The 21,207-nt window shown below is 38.0% G+C and overlaps 1 protein-coding gene across 1 annotated transcript in view; it reads left to right on the forward strand.

Moving 5' to 3' along the window:
• The first annotated feature begins 8,336 nt into the window (after positions 1 to 8,336).
• Positions 8,337 to 21,207, forward strand: part of UBR3 (ubiquitin protein ligase E3 component n-recognin 3) — a 155,498-nt gene continuing 142,627 nt past the window's right edge. The window contains exons 1-3 of the mRNA XM_043487759.1: positions 8,337 to 8,940; positions 14,790 to 14,940; positions 15,505 to 15,554. Coding sequence (XP_043343694.1) covers positions 8,395 to 8,940; positions 14,790 to 14,940; positions 15,505 to 15,554 — 747 coding nt within the window. The 5' untranslated portion in view covers positions 8,337 to 8,394. The remainder of the gene's footprint in view (positions 8,941 to 14,789; positions 14,941 to 15,504; positions 15,555 to 21,207) is intronic.

A 21,207-nucleotide genomic window follows, 5' to 3' on the forward strand; every position in this document is an offset into this window, starting at 1 on the left:
TATGGGTTGCCATTTCCTTGTCCGGGGAATCTTCCTGATCCAGGCATCCAACGCAAGTCTCCTGCATTGGCAGGCAGATTCTTTACTGCTGAGCCATCTGGGAAGCCATTAGAAGAATGTACTACATTTATTTTACTTTAAAGAGTATTTAGTTTGTTTCCATTTTTATTTTTATTTTTTTTTCCTGTTTTTAAAATTAAGATATAGTTTACACAAAATGCACAAATCTTGTGTATAGTTTGATGAAATGTGAATAATATACAACATAAACCACACCCCAATTAAGATATAGTTCCATTCATCCCAGTAATTTCCCTTCTGATCCTACCAGTCAATTACTGCCAGTCCACAGGCAACCACTGTTTTGGTTTTGATCATCATAGTTTACTTTTGCCTGTTGTAAGGCTTCGTATAAATCGAATCATGCAAACATACCTTTTTTGGTTTATTTCACTTAGCATTAAGTTTTTGAGCTTCATACCTGATGTACATCATTCATTTGTTTTTATCATTGAGTACTATTGTACTGCATGAAATATGCCAGTTTGTTTATGCATTTATTTATTTATTTTAGCCACTCTCTGTAGCATACAGGATCTTAGTTCCCTGACCAGGGATCAAACCCACATCCCTGAATTGGGAGTGAACCACCAGGGAAGTCCAGTATTTATACATTCATTGTTGATGTACATTTGAATTGTTTCTAGCTTTTGGCTACTATGAATAACATTACTATGAATATTCTTGCATAGGTTTCTTCTGGATATGTATGTTTTTGTTTCTCTTAACTGTAATTTTTGGATCATAGAGTAGATGTTTGTTTAACTTTATAAGAAACTGTGGAACTTTTTCCCAAAGTCGCTGAATCATTTTGTACTCCTGCTGATGCTAGTTGATAGTTCTAGGTGCTCCACATCCTCACCCTTATTTGGTATTATTATTAGTCTTTTAAATTGTAGCCATTCTGTTGAATGTATAGTAGTACACTCAATATGGTTTTTTTTTTTTCAATATGGTTTTAATTAGTAGTTCTCTGATTATTAATTTCGCATGTTTATATGCCATTTGGGTATCTTCCTTTATGAAATGTCTATTGAAGTCTCTTGTTCAGTTTTCTATTGGGATGATTCATTTCCTTGTTGATTGGTAGGAAGTCAATATATATTCTAGAGGCACATCCTTTTTGGGTCAGACATGTTGCAAATATTGTCTCTACTCTTTAGTTTGCCTTGTTACTTTTAGTGGTCTCTTTTTATTAATAGCCTTCTTGAGATGTAATTCACATTCCATACAATTCACCAATTTAAAGTGTACAATTCAGTGGGTTTTGTTACATTATGCTATTACTTTTTAAAATGGTAAGATACATATAACAATTTGCCATTTTAACCATTTTTTAGGGTAAAATTCAGTGGTAATAATTATGTTCATAATGTTGTTTAACCATCCATTTCCTTTTTTTTTTTTTATCATCCCAAACAGAAACTCTAACTCTTAACGGTACCTTTAAAGAACGGAAAGTTAAAATTTTGTAACCCATTTTTTCAGTCTTCTCTTTTGCTGTTAATACTTTCTGTGTCCATTAAAAATGTTTTCTCATGTCAAGATCAGAAATAATAATAATTATAGCAACAGTAATAATGTATTTGTAGATTAGATAACAATTCATAATATGCTTCCATCAGTCTGTAAACTCTGTGTCAGGAGTGTTGTATTCTGTGTGAATGGTGCCCCCTGGAGTTGTGTCATGCCAGGCCATGCCATGGACCATGTCTGTTTTGTTTACAGTGCTGTCCTCAACTCTTGCAGAGAGCAACTGGTAGTGTCTCAACAGATATGTGTTGAATTATTTTGTTGCATGAATAGTGCAAAGAATGTGTGCATGGGTGAAAATCGTACAGTCTTTAGTAGAGGTGCATGGAAGGAAACTTTCCTTTGTTTAAAAAAAGAGGAGTAGGGAATTAGGACAACTTGTAATGGTACTAAGTGAAGTGAAGTCGCTCAGTTGTGTCTGACTCTTTGTGACCCCATGGACTGTAGCCTACCAGGCTTCTCCGTCCATGGGATTTTCCAGGCAAGAATGGAGTGAGTTGCCATTTCCTTCTCCAGGAAATCTTCCCGACCCAGGGATTGAACCCAGGTCTGTAATGGTACTAAATGATAATTAAAAAGATCGCAGAGAGTCGATAAGCATTTATAACCTTGGAAAAGAGCAGTCTGTAGAGGAGCTAATATAGGTCAAACCCTTTATGTACTGTCATGCTTTTTTCCCCAAAATATTTCTAAAGCATGAGTTGAGAAACTTGTTAAAAATGGCCTTGTTTCAATATTAAGCAAATGAGAGAATCACAGTTACATACAGTTGCAAAGTCTTCAAGGACTCAGTTTTGAAGGAAGGAAGGGAGGGAGGGAGGGAGGAGGGGAAGGGGGATAGAGTGGGTGAAAGAGGAGGAGGGAGAGGCAGGCACATGTAGGAACAATGAACAGATGCTCTCCTAGGGTTCTTTTTTATGTTTTGAAGGCTATGAAATGAAGGGTATCATTGCTATTGGTAAAATGGGGATAATGATAATTACTTCTCAGGGTTGTCATGAATCTTAAACATGATCATCTGGCAGAATTCCTGGTACGTGGTTGGTACAGTGTTTCTTATGGTGTGAATTTCAACAATTGCCATTAAAGCTGGTGAACTTGCTGTGCATATAGAGAAAGTTTGGTGTGTATTAGGACGCTAGGCAGAAATTTAGAAGTTAATACAGTTGTAGGTATCTTGTATGTTTTATGTTCCCAGCAGGTATCTCCTCCCCTTACTTCTGGTGGTAAGGGTGGCTTCGGCCTTGAGTGGGTCATGCATTCTTTCGCAGGGTTTTAAGTGGATCTGGCAAAGAAGGGACCCTTTTCCTCTGTTGTGAGGTTGTGGAGATGTGACCTAGAGCTGGGGACAATGAAGCTAATGCTCACTAAAAGCAAATGTGGAGATGCATCCAAATTCACTTTTCCCTTCCCTCCATTGTTTATATGATCTAATATGATGCTCTTTTTGGCTTAAGCTAATTCAAGTTTTTGTCTCTTGAAACCAAGAGAGTCTGGATAAATACGAAAATAACTTTGGAGGGCATTCCCTGGCAGTCCTGTGGTTAGGAGTCTGTGCTTCTACTGCAGGCGATATGGGTTCCACCCCTGATCAGGGAACTAAGATCTCACATGTAGTGAGGCCAACAAACAAACAACAACAGCAACTAAAACCAACTTTGGAGCGCTTACATTGATTTATAAATTCTCTTTTAAGGGTCCCTAATTTGGAAGCAACTATGTTATTTATTATTTATAGCCTTTACCTTATGTGTGTGTGGTTTAATTAGATTTGAAAAGCCAGTTTAGAAATAACATAAGATTCTTATTCTCACAAATAAGATGGGATATATAAATACACATAGTTTTTAAGATATTATTTTGTGGCTTTTTGTGTTGCAGTATGTTGCATTGTTATTTATTCAATTTCTTCTGTAGAGTAACAGCATGATTCAATGTAATCTCGTAAGGTATAGCCTTTAAATGTATTTAAATGAGCACAGAGTTTTCAGCTGAATTTCAATCTGGCTTTCCCTCAAGGAAATATGATAGTTGTAGGAATTTCTCATGACACAGCCCAGTGACTCAAGAGGTAATTTAGAAGAAGAGTTTTTATTTTACAATAATGAGTTGAAAGAGAAAAATGGCAAACTTTCTGGATCCAAACAATCCAAACCCCAGACATCCTAGGAGAAGCAAAGATTTGAGAGCCTGTCACATTGATTTTGAAAGCTAAAGCAGTAATATAGTTTCCACCTGGACAGAAACTTGATTGTATCATTCATCTCAAATAAGAAGAAATATTAATTATATTATTAACTGTTTTATTGCAATATGATTTCATACCATAAAATCTACCTACTTTTAGAGTAGAAATAAATGATTTTTAGTTCACATAGCTGTGCACCCATCACCATAATCCATCTTTTTTTTTTTTTTTCATAATCCATCTTTAAAACATTCCTGTCATCCTAAAAAGGTATCTTGTGTTAACTTGTAATCACTCCTGTTCTTAACTCCCAGCTTAAGACAACTGTTAAGTCTGTCTTGTGTCTCTATAAATGTACCTTTCTGCACAGTTCAAATAAATGGGACGATACAATACACATTTTTTGTGTATCTGATTTCTTTCATCGACATAAGATTTTTGAAATTCATCTGTATTGTAGCATGCACCAGTACTTCATTTCTTAGTATTGTTAAATAGTAACCATTATATGAAAATGTCACATTTGGTTTATCCATTTACAAATTGCTAGAGCCTTGGATCTCTTCCAGGTTTTGTTTTTTTTTTTTTCCAACTGTGAATAATACTGCTGTGAGTATTCATCTACAAGTTTTTGTTTGGATATATATTTTGAATTCTCTTGGGTAGATTCCTAGAAGTGGAATTGTAGAGTTCTGTGGTAAAGTTATGTTTAACACTGTAAGTACATAACTGCCAAACTGTTTTCCCAAGAAGCTGTACCATTTTACATTCCCATCAGTGTTGTATGAGGAGTCCTATTTTTCTATATCCTTGTCAACATTTGTTATTGTCTCTCTTTCTGATTATTGTCAATTAGTGAGTGTGTGTAGTAATATCTCGTAATTTTGACTTGCATTTTCTTAATGAATAATGATGCTAAGAATCTTTTATATGTCTATTTTTAATGTCTATATATTTTTATATGTTACATATATTTTTATATATCTGTAATCCCATGACAAATAAATTCAAGGGATTAGATCTGATTGTCCACTTATATATTTTCTTTAGTAAAATGTCTATTCACCTTTCTAGCCCATTTGTCACTTGGGTTATTTCTATTTTTGTTACTATTGGTTATTCTTAATGGTTCTCTGATGTTGAGCATATCTGATATCCTCACAAAGTAGGTGGGAAATCTGGCAAATGTCCAGGTTTCTGTATATGCATAGCAATATCTATGTAACTAAAATAGGGGGTGATATTTAATTTTTTTTTCATTTGTTTTTGTTACAGAAAAAAAGGAGGCACTGGTGACAAGTGGTGGAATTTTGTAAAAATTTTGCAGAGTGTGTGGAGACCACTGAGGCATGCTGAAAAGGCTTCATTTGCCAGCATGCATCATCATGGTGAAGCAGAACAGGTGCCCTTGTTATTCTCCACAGGCAAGCCATCCTGGAGAGATACCAGCACACTTCCTCTACTGCCGGAAACCAAAGACACTGATTGGTGAATCCACACTAGTTCTACCATCATTTGAAATGTTCTTGGATTTTATTTGATTTACAATTTGGTGATTCATAAAGGGAATTATTGAATTATTTGCACTGTTAAATGATTATGCAATTCTTTATTAATGTAGAGTCTGGTCAAGATGTGTGAAATAGTATGTTTTTGTTTTGTTAGAAGAGCCAGATATGCAGTAGTCTCCCAATTTGAGACCATAGAGGCTAAGCCTCTGCCACCAGGTACTTCAGCCCAAGTAGCTGAGCTCATAGCCCTGACTCGAGCTTTAGAGCTGGGAAAAGAAAAAAGAATAGCCGTTTACACTGACTCCAAGTATGCCTTTCTGGTGCTACATGCACATGCAGCTATTTGGAAAGAAAGGGGCCACTTGACCACCCGAGGGTCCCCAATCAAATATGATGATCAAATCCTTAGACTCTTGGAGGCAGTCCATCTGCCCAGTGAAGTTTCAGTCTCCCACTGTAAAGGACACCAAAATGGGAGCACAGAAGTGGCACAAGGGAGCCAAGCAGCTGATCAGGCAGCTAAGAGAGCAGCATTACAGAGCAATGACCTAATAGGGATTGCCACCTTAGTTCCACAAACTAATTTGCCAGAAACCCCTTCATATACTGAAGGTGAACGACTCTTAAAGCTAAGAGTGAGGGCTTTCAAGAAGATCATATGGGGTGGTTCCAAAAGGAGGGACTCCTTTTTCTGCCTGGGAACCTCCAATGGAAGTTGGTTAACTCCTTACATGCCACCACTCATTCAGGGGAAAAGGCCCTCCAAAGATTACTAGAAAGTTCCTTCAGAGGAACAGGTTTCCAAACAACTATAAGACAAGTGGTCTCCTCTTGTCCCACTTGCCAATTAAACAACCCCCAAGGAGCTCGAAGACCCCAGCTGGCCCAGCCCGTCCAACGACATGGGGCCTATCCACTGGCAGATGGACTTCACCCAGAGTCTAAGGATTTGATCACCATATTTGATTGGGGACCCTCTAGATGTCAGGCGAGTGTATGCACCTCGGTTTTTGTCTCCGCACAACAAGGATTTGGAGTGACGGACATTAAAGCCCCCCTTGGCGTGTCACAGCTGTCGGGTCTTGGACAGACCGTGTTATAGCTCTTAGATAAATCAGTGTTACAGCTCTATTTTATTCAGATAATAGCAGGAAAATCCATCTTCGAGGCATGAGGGCATGTCAACCCAAAGACGCAAAGAGAAGAGCGCCCCATCGCACGGGGGAGAGAGAGAGAGAAAGAGAGAGAGCACTTTGGCTCCTCTTTTTATGTTTTTTTTCCCCTCCTGGGCCTGTCCTATATAAATTGGGCCAGCCAGGAGTGCTGTTTGTTTTACCCCTTGGACCTTCCTTTGTTCTATTTTCGTGGGCTTTTCCCTTTCAGGTCTTTTAGCCACTGCCATTCTGGACTCCTTTTCCCTATTCTAACTACCTAACAGTTTACAATTTGACGATTTATAAAGGGAATTATTGAATTATTTGCACTGTTAAATGATTGTGAAATGCTTCATTAATGTAGAGTCTGGTCAAGATGTGTAAAATAGTATGTTCTGTTAGATGCATTTATATCACTGTTTATGAATTGGAAATACTCATTCTACTTCTTTGGATTGCTTCTCCTAGAGTTGTTTTCATTCTTGGTTGTCCTTTGTTATATATTCCTAAATTACTTTTAATAATACATCGAGTTCTCTGGAGATGAGCTATAGACACTTAATAAGCCGTGGTTTTTAATTCTGGAAGGACTGTTAATGACAGTCTCTTTTAAGATTCAGATTTTGCTTGATAGGACAGTGTAACTTTTAGAGATTTTGATACCTTGGGTCTGGGGTAGAGCCTAGGAATATATTTTGTGGGTAAGAACTTCGGTGGGTCTTAGGATCAGGAAAGTTTGGGAAGCACTGATGTGATAGAAAAAGGACTTTGGATTCAGATGAACTTGGTTTCTAGTCGTATTTAATTGCCAGTTGTGTGTTTTTGGGACACATAAACCACCTCTGTAAGTTTAATTTCTTTATAGGATTACTGAGATAGTTAAATAACATACATAAAGAATGGGGCACAATAAATATGCAACAAGTTATCTATTCTAATTATATTCCATTTAATGACAATAATCAGCCAAATATTTGAACACTTATGTACAATGATGAAGACTCATTCTTTACCCTCAAAAAACTTACCAATTAGTCGTGCAGTGAGGATGAGGTTTTTTTACAGTGAAAGGCAATGTTATATCATCAAATAAGTTCAAAACCATTTTCTTTGGAAGAAGGGAAATGAAACAGGCAGACATTGCTAGGAGTGTAGGGTGATTTTATGGGGTGGAGTATGGGTGGCACTAGGAGCAATAAAGACCAGGGGCAGGAAATAAGAAAGCATCTCTAAGAAAGCACCGAAGAGTCCCACTGGTTTCTTTCAAATAGCAAAATTAGAGTAGCACCAGGAGATAATGATAGAAAGACAAGTTGGTGGTGGACTTTAATAGAAGATTCAAGTAGTGTTTGACTTTTGCTTCCAATAAAGATTTTGAACAGGAGAGATAGTAAGAATATACTCTAGTCTTCTAAAAAATGTATTAGAAGTTTAAACCGATAATAGTGTGAAGGTAGGAATTGATTCTGGGGGGAGGGGAATTAGCTTTTTTTTTTTCAGTAATAATAGTAATTCAATAGTAATTAAGGGTTTGATAACAGTGGAAATCTGTATCTCAAAACTAAATGGAGATGCCTAAAATACATCTGAAAGATGCTGTCTTTTATAGTTCAGGTAAATAAAGGAAAAAAAGGTCCATATTAAAGGTTTTCCATACTACCCATATCAAATTTTTTAAAAAGTCGAGTCCCTTCTTGTAGTGACTTTCAACTACAAGAAAGCCAAAAGGTTGAATAAAGAAACAAGAGAACTGTCCCAGACTAGAGGGTCGGGAAGCCTGCACCCCAGCAGGAGGGGGCGTGTGCATGGGCGGGGACGCAGGCGGAGGTGCGCGGCAGCCCCGGGGTATCGCGAGAGTTGGGCGGGCCGAGCAATCGCAGCAGTCAATTCCCCCACCCTCCCGGGAGGAGCCGCCGGTCCTGGACTCTCCAAATTCTGAGCTCTCATCATGGCGGCGGCGGCCGCTGCGGCCGTCGGGGGGCCGCAGTCACCCCAAGCCGAGGTGCCTGCTCCCGGGCTGGCCCTGGACAAGGCGGCCACCGCCGCGCACCTGAAGGCGGCCCTCAGCCGGCCGGACAACCGGGCAGGTGCTGAGGAGCTGCAGGCGCTGCTGGAGCGGGTGCTGAGCGCCGAGCGGCCGCTGGCAGCGGCTGCGGACGGCGAGGAGGCGGCGGCGGCCGGCGGCGGGGGCGGTCCGGGGGCGGCCGAGGAGGAGGCTCTGGAGTGGTGTAAGTGCCTTCTGGCGGGCGGCGGAGGCTACGACGAGTTCTGCGCGGCGGTGCGGGCCTACGACCCCGCGGCGCTATGCGGCCTGGTCTGGACAGCCAACTTCGTGGCCTACCGCTGCCGGACGTGCGGCATCTCACCCTGCATGTCGCTTTGCGCCGAGTGCTTCCACCAGGGTGACCACACCGGACACGACTTCAACATGTTCCGCAGCCAGGCCGGGGGTGCCTGCGACTGCGGAGACAGCAACGTGATGCGGGAGAGTGGGTGAGTGGAGCCTTTCCCCGGGGCGGGGGACACCGCGGGATTGCCCAGGCCGAGTCTGGAGAGGCCTCGGGGAGGGGAAGCTCGGAGCCGACTCCGAGCTGTCAAGAGAAAGAAGTGGGGGAAGGTGCAGCCACATGGGGATGGAAGTGACTGAGCTGTCAGCGGTGGAAAGGGGATGGGGAGGAGGGGAGAGCGGAGAGCGTATTTAGAGAACGAAGCTGGGAATTTCGGGGAAGCCGGGACGAACGAGTGATTGCGAGAAAAGAGCCAGTGCCTAGTGTAGGAGCGGAGAGGAGAGGAAAGGATACTTGGGGAATCTGGTGTCGAACTGTCAATTGTGTACTTGGTGGGGAAGGCTTTAAAGCCGTCCGTTTCTTGGGAAGAAACTGATGATGTGATTTGGATTATTTGGGAGAGCAATGATATTGGGGACTAAATTGGGTCGCGGGATGATGGGAGTCGGGGAAGTGGTCTTGCAGCTGCAGAGGAGGACAGCTTGTGGAAGGGGACTTCTGAACTGTCAGTGTGAGGGAAGGAGCTCCTGAGCCGATGGGGGTTGAGGGAGGAGGGAAGGGGAGGGGCCTGAATGAAAAGTGACTGTTGAGCTGTCAGTGGAGTATTTGGTGTGCTGGAATGACAGCTAGAATTGAGCTACTGAGCGAGCAGTCGGTTATGGAATACCCTCCATACCAGAACAGACAAAACACTGAGCGAATTAGGAATCAAGTGCTAGGTCTTCTCTAGTTAAAAGGGCACTTTATTCACGGACTAACACGCGAACCTCTATCTAAAAGGAAACGCTCAACAGATGCTTTTTTCGATAGGAGTGTTGTACCAGGATGTCGGGATTTGCCAAAAGACATTTCAGAGATTGCAGGGAGTTAAAGAGTTGGTACATGTCGTGTCTTGGCTTGGGACATGATGTCTGGGGAAGTCCTGTGAGAAGAAAAAAGCTTAGTCAAAGAGAGCTTTTTGGTTGGGTAGTATCTGAAAGAATGTTAGCAAATCCAGTTATTCAGGTTTTTCGATTTTCAGGTCTTATAATTAATGATAGAGTATAATCCCTTTAGAAATGGTCTCTGTTTTCCTTGGAGTAGGTTACTGTTACTGCAGAATGTTTGTATCTATTAGGTAGATACATGACCTGTGTCTTAAGCAGCTTATGCAAGAGTAGAAAATGATAAGTTCCTTAAATAGTCTGGGAGTTAGAGGAGGCTTCTGTACAGAGGGAGTAAGAAAAAGCATCAGAAATAAGCTATTTTGAACTTGCTAATAATGATAATACTTGTAATTCTGCTGCTGCTGACAAGGACAATAGTAATAATTGCAGCTAACATTTGCTAACTTTAGAGTGTATGCCTGACACTTAAAAAATACTTTCAAAATTGATAATTGAATAGGTAAAATTTTTTTAGTTAAAACAAAAAAATAAAAATAGACACAGTTTAAAGTTTCCCTCCCATCCTATCTCCTGTCTGTCCAGTTTCTTTCCACCGTTTTTAGTTTCTCTTAGTGTGAAAACAAAAAGGGTGAATATGTATTTTGATTTTTCAGTCTCTTTATACCGTATACATTATTCTATGCATCTTGCATTTTTCACTTAAGAGGTCTATGTCAGTAAATCAGTGTACTCTGTTAAAAAAAATCTGCATAGTGTTTCATGTCATAAAGTTGCCATTCTTAGTCATCACTTTTGATGGGCATTTTGGTTCCAGGATGAAATTACAAACTGATATACCTTCTTTCCACACCTGTGCAAGAATATCAGTGGGATAAATAAATTGAAATTTCCAGATTGCCCGCCATAAGGCTTAGTAGTAAGCAGAGCACGTGACTGTTTCACAACAGCCTCATCAACAGAGTGCTATTAAAATTTTGTATTTTTATCCACCTGTTTGGAAAATAATGATCAAATATTAAAACCTGCTTTACACGATTAGCTCATTTAATCAGTAACTCCAAGACTGTTTGTTACTCATTATCCCATTGTACAGAAGAGGAAAGTGGGACTCAGGGTTTAAGACACCTGCTCAGGATTACACAAGTAGTTGGCTATGCATCTTGAGGCCAGAGCCTGACAGCTTCACCATTCTCTCTATTGCCTTTACAAAATAGCATTCTTATTGGTACTTCCATTCGTTCCTGTGTCCTTGTTTTTTTAATATGCCATTCTTATTTAGGCCTTTTTATTTTCTTTTAAAAATCTTACCTGTTAAAAACATTTAAGAGGAATTTCAAAACAGAGGAATTGGAACCGAGCTTTTTCATGAGGTGGCCAAAGTATTGGAGTTTCAACTTCAGCATCAGTGCTTCCAATAAATATTCAGGACTGATTTCCTTTAGGATGGGCGGGTTGGATCTCCTTGCAGTCCAAGGGACTTTCAAGAGTCTTCTCCAACACCACAGTTCAAAAGCATCAATTCCTCAGTTCTCAGTATTCTTTATAGTCTAACTCTCATATCCATACATGACTACTGGAAAAATCATAGGTTTAACTAGATGGATCTTTGTTGGTAAAGTAATGTCTCTGCTTTTTAATATGCTGTCTAGGTTGGTCATAGCTTTTCTTCCAAGGAGCAAAGCATCTTTTAAATTCATGGCTGTGGTCACCATCTACAGTGATTTTGGAGCCCCCCAAAATAAAGTCCCTTACTGATTCCACTCTTTCCCCATCTATTTGCCATGAATTGATGGGACTGGATGCCATGATCTTAGTTTTCTGAATGTTGAGTTTTAAGCCAACTTTTTCACTCTCTTCTCTTTCACTTTCATCAAGAGGCTCTTTAGTTCTTCGCTTTCTGCCATAAGGGTGGTGTCATCTGCATATCTGAGGTTATTGATATTTCTCATGGCAATCTTGATTTCAGCTTGTATTTCATCCAGGCTGGCATCTTGCGTGATATACTCAGCACATAAGTTAAATAAGTAGGATGACAATATACAGCCTTGACGTATTCCTTTCCTGATTTGTAATCAATCTGTTGTTCCATGTCCAGTTCTAACTATTGGCTTCTTGACCTGCATACAGATTTCTCAGGAGGCAGGTCAGGTGGTCTGGTATTCCCATCTCTTTAAGAATTTTCCACAGTTTATTGTGATCCACACAGTCAAAGGCATTGGCGTAATCAATAAAGCAAAAGTAGATGTTTTTCTGGAACACTTGCTTTTTCGATGGTCCAGTGGATGTTGGCAATTTGATCTCTGGTTCCTCTGCCTTTTCTAAATATAGCTTGACCATCTGGAAGTTCTCGGTTCATGTACTGTTGAAGCCTGGCTTGGAGAATTTTGAGCATTACTTTGCTAGAGTGTGAGATAAATGTAATTGTGCAGTAGTTTGAGCATTCTTTGGCATTGCCTTTCTTAGGGATTGGAATGAAAACTGACCTTTTCCAGTCCTGTGGCCACTGCTGAGTTTTCCATATTTGCTGGCATATTGAGTGCAGCACTTTCACAGCATCATCTTTTAGGATTTGAAATAGCTCAACTGGAATTCCATCACCTCCACTAGCTTTGTTTGTAGTGATGCTTCCTAAAGCCCACTTGACTTCACATTACAGGATGTCTGGCTCTAGGGGAGTGATCACACCATTGTGGTTATCTGGGTCATGAAAATCTTTTTTGTATAGTTCTTCTGTATATTCTTGCCACCTCTTAATCTCTTCTGCTTCTATTAGGTCCATACCATTTCTGTCCTTTATTGTGCTCATCTTTGCATGAAATTTCCCCTTGGTATTTCTAATTTTCTTGAAGAGATCTCAAGTTTTTTCCATTCTGTTGTTTTCCTCTATTTCTTTGCATTGATCACTGAGGAAGGCTTTCTTATTTCTCCTTGCTATTGTTTGGAACTCTGCATTCAAATGGGTATATCTTTCCTTTTCTCCTTTGTCTTTCTCTTGTCTTCTTTTATCAGCTATTTGTAAAGCCTCCTCAAACAATCATTTTACCTTTTTGCGTTTCTTTTTCTTGGGGATGGTCTTGATTGCTGCCTCCTGTACAGTGTCATGAACCTCCGTCCATAGTTTTTCAGGCACTCTGTCTCTCAGATCTAATGTGTTGAATCTATTTGTCACTTCCACTGTATAATAGTAAGGGATTTGTCTCTTAAAAACTATAAAACCGAGTCTTGGGAAATTCTATGTGATCAGGCTGTAAGTCTTGCAGAATTAAAATTTATACTCTTCAAAGGAAGATAGCAGAATCCAGATTCTATGATAATGTGTCATCAGAATATCCAGTATATAATAAATACTGCTAGACATACAAAAAAATAAGAAGTTGTGCAGTGTAACCAAGAAAAAGGACACTAATAGAAATTGACCTTGAAATGGCCTAGATGTTAGATTTAGCAGATAAAGAGATTAAAAAACTATTATAGATATGTTCAAGAAGTTAAAGGAATGTATGTTCAACTAAATTAAGAAATAATTATAGGAAAGTTTTGTGTTCTTTTGGTCACACTGCATGGGATGCCGGATCTCAGTTCCATGACCAGAGAGTGAACCTGCACCCCTTGCAGTGGAAGCAGGGATTCTTAACCACTGGACCACCAGGGAAGTCCCTGAAATATATTTTGTTAATTAAAAGTATTGCAAAAATTTCATTTATTGTTACTGAGATAAATGCATGATTTTTATTATTCAGAAGATATATTTAGTCATTTCTTACGTAGGACCCTTGAAGTCTTTTATTTTTTATAAACTGTGGTTGTTTTTAATTTTGAACTTGAATTGAAGGATAGATGTATTCCTGTTTAATATGTGCTGAAGGTTTTATTTTCTTTTTTTTTTTAATTAGCCCAGAGATTGGACAGAGATTTAAAAAAACAAAGCTATTCTATTCTAATTATTGAGACTAGCAAAGAGAGGAAATTGAGGAAAGCTCAGCAACTATTAAAGAAACTCATTTACTATGTACTTTTATAATCAGAGAGATTGAAACCTTAATTAAAGATGTGTAGTCTCCTTGTGTGTGTGTGTCTGTTTGCTTAGTCACTCAATTGCGTCTTGACTTTTTGTGACCCCATAGACAGTAGCCCGCCAGGCGTCAGCTTAAGAGGTGGCAAATGACATGGTAACTTGGCTTTCAGAGAATAATTTTTTCTTTTAAAGAACTTTCAAATGTCAGTATTTTCTTTTGTTATTATTCTATTCTCCATAATATACTAGAAATCAAAATAGAAGACAAACTTCACATTAATATGATCAAATGCTAAGTGAAATGTCTAGGATTGTTTAATTCTAGAACCTAAACTTCTCAAAATTTTGGAATAAATTTGTTTTAAGTGATACTTCTGTACAAGTTATGCTTTTAATTACCTCAGTGTCATTATAAAAACATTTTATGCTTGGCAAAAGAATAGTCTCAGTTATAATATTTGAAAATTCCACTCAAGTATTATCTTCCCTAGGAACCCTTTCCAAAAACTTTGCTTTGGGTAAGTCTGGTTGCATGGTATTATAAGAGCACAGATTGTGAAACCAAATGGTGAAGTCTGCTACAGGTTTGTCACTTACCATATTATCTGCCTTTCTTTACAATAAAAGTTCCTTGAAGATAGGAATCATGTTTTATTAATCTTTGAACCCCCTGTGTTTTGTATATAATCTCTGGCATCTTTAAGATGACCAGTTACTTACTGTATTTCATTATTTGCTATAAACATGCTATACATTACTAATGCCAAACATGAGCACAGAAATGTCTGATAGCTATTTTATATTATTCATTCTAGGGTTTCCCCTCCAATTAGAATAGTCATCTATTTTATATGTGTATACATTATTTATTGAGGTGGTGGTACTTACATTTTGAATGGAAAATTTTTTTTTCTGATTTTTAAATGTACTTTAAATATTAGGTCTTGGAGAAAATGCTTGTGCAAGGAAAAGTCATGAAAAATACCTTATAGCTTTGAAGAGCTCTGGACTTACATATCCTGAGGATAAACTTGTATACGGTATACAAGAGCCATCTGCTGGCGCTAGCACTCTGGCAGTTCAAGGTTTGTTTAAATATTTAATTTGAACAGTGGTAACTTTTCTGTATTAAAACAAGAAACCCCTCAAGCTTTACTCATTATTGAAGAAATTTAAGTGCTGTGTCATTCTTTGTAAGGAAAGTAATAAAAATAGTAAAAATTTGTAAGCAAGAAAGGGTAGATTAGTCAAAGAAGATACTCTGTTTTTCTTCAAAGGGATTCAGTTAGTTTATCAAAGGTTCTAGTTTGAACTCATGAAAAATGTAGCAGTTGCTATTTAATAGTAGCCCAAAACTTTAGTAGTTCAATATTTTAGTAAACCATGGTTTAAAAAGTAAAGAAAGCAATCCTTCTGAAACATTATTTGTGATGATTAAATCTGGGTTTTCACTGGAGGTTTCTTATTGAAGTATAAACTGATTGGGCCCAGATTTATTAAAAATAACTGTTGAATTCTGCCAAGATAACTGTTAGAATGAGTTATCTTAACAAAACTTTAGCTTTTGATATTGTTATGTTTTAAAATAATTTTAAGTTTAAAGCAATATATAACAGTTATGAAGGGCAACGGTTTTCTCCTTTCCAAAGGTTTTGCAAGTGCAGCAGGAACATTGGGACAACTAGATTCTTCAGATGAGGTGAGTTAACATTTGAAACATTTAAAAAGTAGAATTTATAAGTTTTAGAAATACCATACAAATTTGTGGATATTTTGTAGTTGAAATTCTTCATTTTGTAGACATGGACACTGAAGCCCAGAGTGGAATAACTTAGTCAAGGTCACAGAATTACTTAGTGACAGGACGAGGACTGCAACTAGATTTTTACTTCTTATTTGTAAATTCATTTCTCTTTTCATAGTTTAGAAACAAGAGCTAGGAAGTCATAGATATTTCTCCTATGAAAATATCCCCAAATTTATCCAAGTGGTGGTCATATGTACAATGAAATTATTTAAAAAAAAATTAGCTAAGTTTAGAATGAAGAATATGAAATGTGCTTCTTTTCTAATCTCATAATAAAGTTATATCTTATATCTCAAGAGTTATTAAAAGCAAAGTACTGAGAAATAGGCTGTCAGTTTGAAATGTCAATTTTTATAGTTTATTAATAATATTTCTAATAAATTACATATAACATTCCTGTAGTTTGTTAGTATACAATTTATAAGGAAAAATTTCTTTTTGATCTCTATTTGTTTATAATCTTGGTTTTTATAAAACTTAAATTTCATATTTTTATTGATTTATACATTTAATGTTGGACATTCTAAAAACTAAATTGTCTTTAAGCATTTACATTTTTTTCCTTTGAAAAAACCCATTTTGATGTTATAATGTCATATGAACTAAGCCAAATAGCCTTCTTTTGAAAGCACGATTTCTTTTATGGATATGTTACAATTGATCTGATGCCTTATAATTTAAAGTTTGTAGTAGCATGTTTCCCCTGTAAGGAGGCTCATTTAATTAACATCTAACAGGAACTTGTTAATTTTCAACAAATTGGATAGTCAGTTTAGTATACTACTTTTGAATAGCCAGTGGTGACTTTAATTGTACATAAGTACATTGTAGCGACACCATATTTTATGGTAGGGTGCTGGAAGGAGATCCTTCTGTGTGAGTGCACGCCCAGGGTGGGGGTGTAGTGCTTTTGAATTTCTTCTAGAAGTAACTTTGTGAGGGATATGAGAGGATTTGAAATAGGGCCTTTCTTTGTTCATTACCATTGCTCTTACTCTGTTCTTCTTTAGGTCCTCTCTGTGTTCCTTCTGTTCATTTCTCTTGGATTCTTTCTTTCAGCAACTTCTATGTGTAGTATAATTTATATAATCATTTGCTCCTTAATTATGATTATGTTTCAGTAAATACTTGTTGATGGTGACAACTTCAAAATACTTAATTTCAATTTGCATCCTCATAAAATGCTATTTTTGTGATAGTAGCTGAGACCACCTAGAGTTTGTGAAGTATACTTAATATTTATATTTAAAGACAGTAAGATTTTTTTGATCTTTAAATTGTCTTTTATAACTAAACTTTTAGTTTATTTAAAAGTACTTTTTAACTAACAATAAAACCCATGACCCAGCAGTCCCACTACTGGGCATATACCCTGAGAAAACCATAATTCAGAAAGACACATGCACCTCAATATTCATAGCAGCGCTATTTACAATTGCCAGGACATGGAAATGACCTAGATGCTCATCGATTGATCAATGGATAAAGAAGTCGTGGTACATGTATACAGTGGAATATTACTTAGCCATAAAAAGGGATGAATGTGAGTCAGTTGAACTGAGGGGTATGAACATGGAGCCTGTTATACAAAGTGGAGTAAGTCAGAAAGAGAAAAACAAATATAGTATATTAGTACATATATATGGAATTTAGATGCTTTTGAACTGTGGTGTTGGAGAAGACTCTTGAGAGTCCCTTGGACTGCAAGGATATCCAACCAGTCCATCCTAAAGGAGATCAGTCCTGGGTGTTCATTGAAAGGATTGATGCTGAAGCTGGAACTCCAGTACTTTGGCCACCTCGTGAGAAGAGTTGACTCATTGGAAAAGACCCTGATGCTGGGAGGGATTGGGAGCAGGAGGAGAAGGGGACGACAGAGGATGAGATGGCTGGATGGCATCACCGACTCGATGGGCATGAGTTTGAGTAGACTCTGGGAGTTGGTGATGGACAGGGAGGCCTGGCGTGTTGTGCGATTCATGGGGTTGCAAAGAGTCGGACACGACTGAGCGACTGAACTGTCTTACTGACTGACTGATGGAATTTAGAAAAATGGTACTGATGATCCTGTTTGTAGGGCATGAATAGAGATGCAGACATAGAGAGTGGACTTGTGGACCCAGCAGGGGGAGGGGAGGGTGGGATGAATTGAGAGAATAGCATTGACGTATATACACTACCACGTAGTAAAACAGATAACTAGTGGGAGGCGGCTGTATAACACAGGGAGCCCAGCCTGGTCTCTGTGATGCCCTAGATGGGTGGCATGGCAGTGGGTGGGAGGGAAGCTCAAGAGGAAGGGCATATGTGTATATACACTTACGGCTGATTCACTTTGTATGGCAGAGACCGACGCAACATTGTAAAGCAGTTATCCTCGAATTTAAAAAAAAGTACTTTTTATACTTTATGTATTTATCGTATTCTTTAATTGGGATGAAAATGGGGTCATTCAAGCATCTGAAAACTTAAGAATTTGAAGTAGAGTTGTTCAGCTGGATGTAAATTGAAGGGATACCCACTTTGGTTTTTCTTTAAAAGGAACTTGAGCTTTTGTTAGGCAGATCTGAGTTTGAATATTGCTTCATAGTATCGCAATGCTTTCTGCCAGGTTTTAAGCTTCTTCGTATGAATTTTCTCATGAAAAAATGGTGATTATTATAGTGTTAGGATTAAAGGGAATAATGTATGTATTACCTCTCATGAACCAGATACAAATTAGGCTCTTGATAAATGTTTTTTGTCCTAGTGCTTTGTATGTAGAAGGGATTCAAATACTGAAATTTTCAGCTACCATGGGTCATATGATAGACATTTTTGCTTGTCTTTCCAGAGCAAATAAGTTTATTAAAGCATGGATTAAGAGTAATGAAGTTTATTTTTAAAATTTTAAATGGAAAGTTTACTCAAATTTTATACATTGTAGTTGTTTTACTGGTATTCTGAAATATGAATAAGCTACAGTTTATCCAGTTTTTTTATAATTTCCAATTTTTTATTATAAGATACAGTGCTTGTATTTCTTTTCAAGCAGATAACTCTCTAAGGTACGGAATTGCTTGACTACAGGGTGAAAAGTGAAAGTGTTAGTCGTTCAGTTATGTCTGACTCTTTGGGACTCCATGGAGTGTAGCCCGCCAGGTTTCTGTGTTCATGGGATTTTCCAGGCAAGAATACTGGAGTGGGTAGCCATTCCTTTCTCCAGGGATCTTCCTGACCCGGGGATCAAACCGGGGTCTCTTCCATCTCCTGCATTGGGAGGCAGATTCTTTACCAATAGTGGCATCTGGAAAGCCCCAAACTATAGGGTAGGCATATCTTAAATTTTATTAGATTGTATGTTTCTGTTTAAAAAAGGCACACACACATATTTAAGATGACAAGTATGGAAAAGTACAAAGACCGGACCATTACCCAGGGCCAGTCATAGAAGGGTTTTAGTGATAGGAAAATTTCTATTTTAAGATTGCAGTCATAATTTTTTTAATCAAAAATTTCATATATGTTTTATTGATCTACATACTAACAAAGTCAAATCTTGAGCTAGAAATAGAAAAGTTGTGTAATATAGCAAAACAAAAATGAAAATCAGAAGGAGGCAATTTGAAGGTTTAAAAAATTATGAATTCTGTAGCATTCCTCTTGCCTAACTTTCTTGTAGATGAGGAAGCTGAATTTCAAATAATTAACTGATCCACTTGACAAGTGAATTCCATCTCGTTAGTAGTAGAGTTGCAAATGGATGCTAGGTCTCCTCTCTGCTGGTCTAGAGTTTTTAATGTAAGTTAGATAAACCCAACCGTTCTTATTATTTCTGTGCAGCAAATTTGTCCTAAACTTTGTTGCTTACAATTACCATTTTTTGTTTTGTTAACAATTTTATGACTCAGAAATTTGGGAATGGCAGCTGGGCAGTTCTCACTTAGGTTATCTCATGAGATTCCTGTGATTTGTTGTTTGAGAAACTGCAGTCATCTGACGGGTCAGCTGAACTGGAGATATAAGATGCTTGGACAGGGCTACCTGTTGGCGCTGACTGCGCACAGGGAGCTCCGCCTGCATGTGGCTTCTCCAACATGGTAGTCTCAAGTTGTTGGACTTCTCATATAGTTGTGGCTTTTCCTAATGTGAGTAACTCAAGAGCAGCAGCTGTGGAGCCTTTTCTGTGTTAGCCTTGGAATTTTACATGCTATCACTTCCACTGCATTCTGTTCCTTATGAGTTGGCTAAGGTGGGTTCAATGCGGAAGGAAGCAAATTCCAACTCTCAGAAGATAGGAATGTCAAAGAGTTTGTAAACATGTTTCAAAATTCCCACAACCAGGATGTGAAATTTGCCATTCTTTTTCCTGGATTCTCTTGGTAGCCTAGAAATGACTGGTGATTATAGCTAAATACAATACCAGTAATTTATTATGTATTTTCCTATCTATTTAAGTGGTACTTGTCTGTTTGGGAAAACTATAACATGATAATGAAATACCACTTTAGCCATAAATGGCAACTGTAGGGTTTTAAAGAAGATCAAAGTTTTCCTTAGTAGAATAGTTATATTATTATATCTCAAGAGAATGAAAGCTTATATTTAAAGTTAGACAGTTTTAAAAAAATTGATCCTTGCCTTTGTAGAATGAAAAGGGACATATTAAAATTTTACTAGGATTCATTGCAGCTTAAGGAACAGAATATAGTTTTGAATTTGATTAAAACGGAAACTAAAATTATCATAACTTTTCTGCTAATCTTGGGGTCTCTTGTGCTTTTATTTCTTAATGAGAAACTTTATTTTATTAGGACCAGTGATTTGGATGGAAAAAGCTTCCTTTTGTGCCTAATCATAAATAGAAGTTAATTGAGTTTTAATGTGATATATTTAGAGGGAAAATATAAGAATTTCCATCCTCTTAAAAGCTTTATTGTGGTATATCGCTTTACAACTTTATGTTATTTTCTGCTGTACAGCGAGGTGAGCCAGCCATGTGTATATGTGTGCCCTCCTGTGGGGAGTTACTACCTCCTCAGGCACCACGGGGCAACAGGCAGAGTTCCCTGTGCTGACAGCGTGTGCTCAGTTGCCCAGCCATGTCTGACTCTGCACCCCCATGGAATGCAGCTTTCCAGGCTTTTGGAAATTTCCAGGCCATGGAATTCTCCAGGCAAGAATCCTGGAGTGGGTTGCCATTTCCTACTCCAGGGTATCTTCCCAACCTAGGGATCAAATCCGTGTCTCTTGCATTGTAGGCAGATTCTTTTCCTATTGTGCCACCTGCGAAGCCTAATGATGTTTGAAAAAACTGATGACTTCAGTATTTTAAATTTGTATTATAGTTCTTTTTGAAGCATTTTTGCATATACAAATGATGAAAATGCAAGCAGTAATTTAATAAAAGAATGGAATAATTAAAGGAGAAAGTAGATGAAAGGATAAGGAGATGGAAAATGTTAATAGAAAATGTACCAGAATTGATGCTTTTTAACTGTGGTGTTGGACAAGACTCTTGAGAGTCCCTTGAACTGCAAGGAGATCCAACCAGTCAAAGGAAATC

Source organism: Cervus canadensis, chromosome 15 (genome assembly GCF_019320065.1).
Source record: "Cervus canadensis isolate Bull #8, Minnesota chromosome 15, ASM1932006v1, whole genome shotgun sequence".
Lineage (NCBI taxonomy): Eukaryota > Metazoa > Chordata > Mammalia > Artiodactyla > Cervidae > Cervus > Cervus canadensis.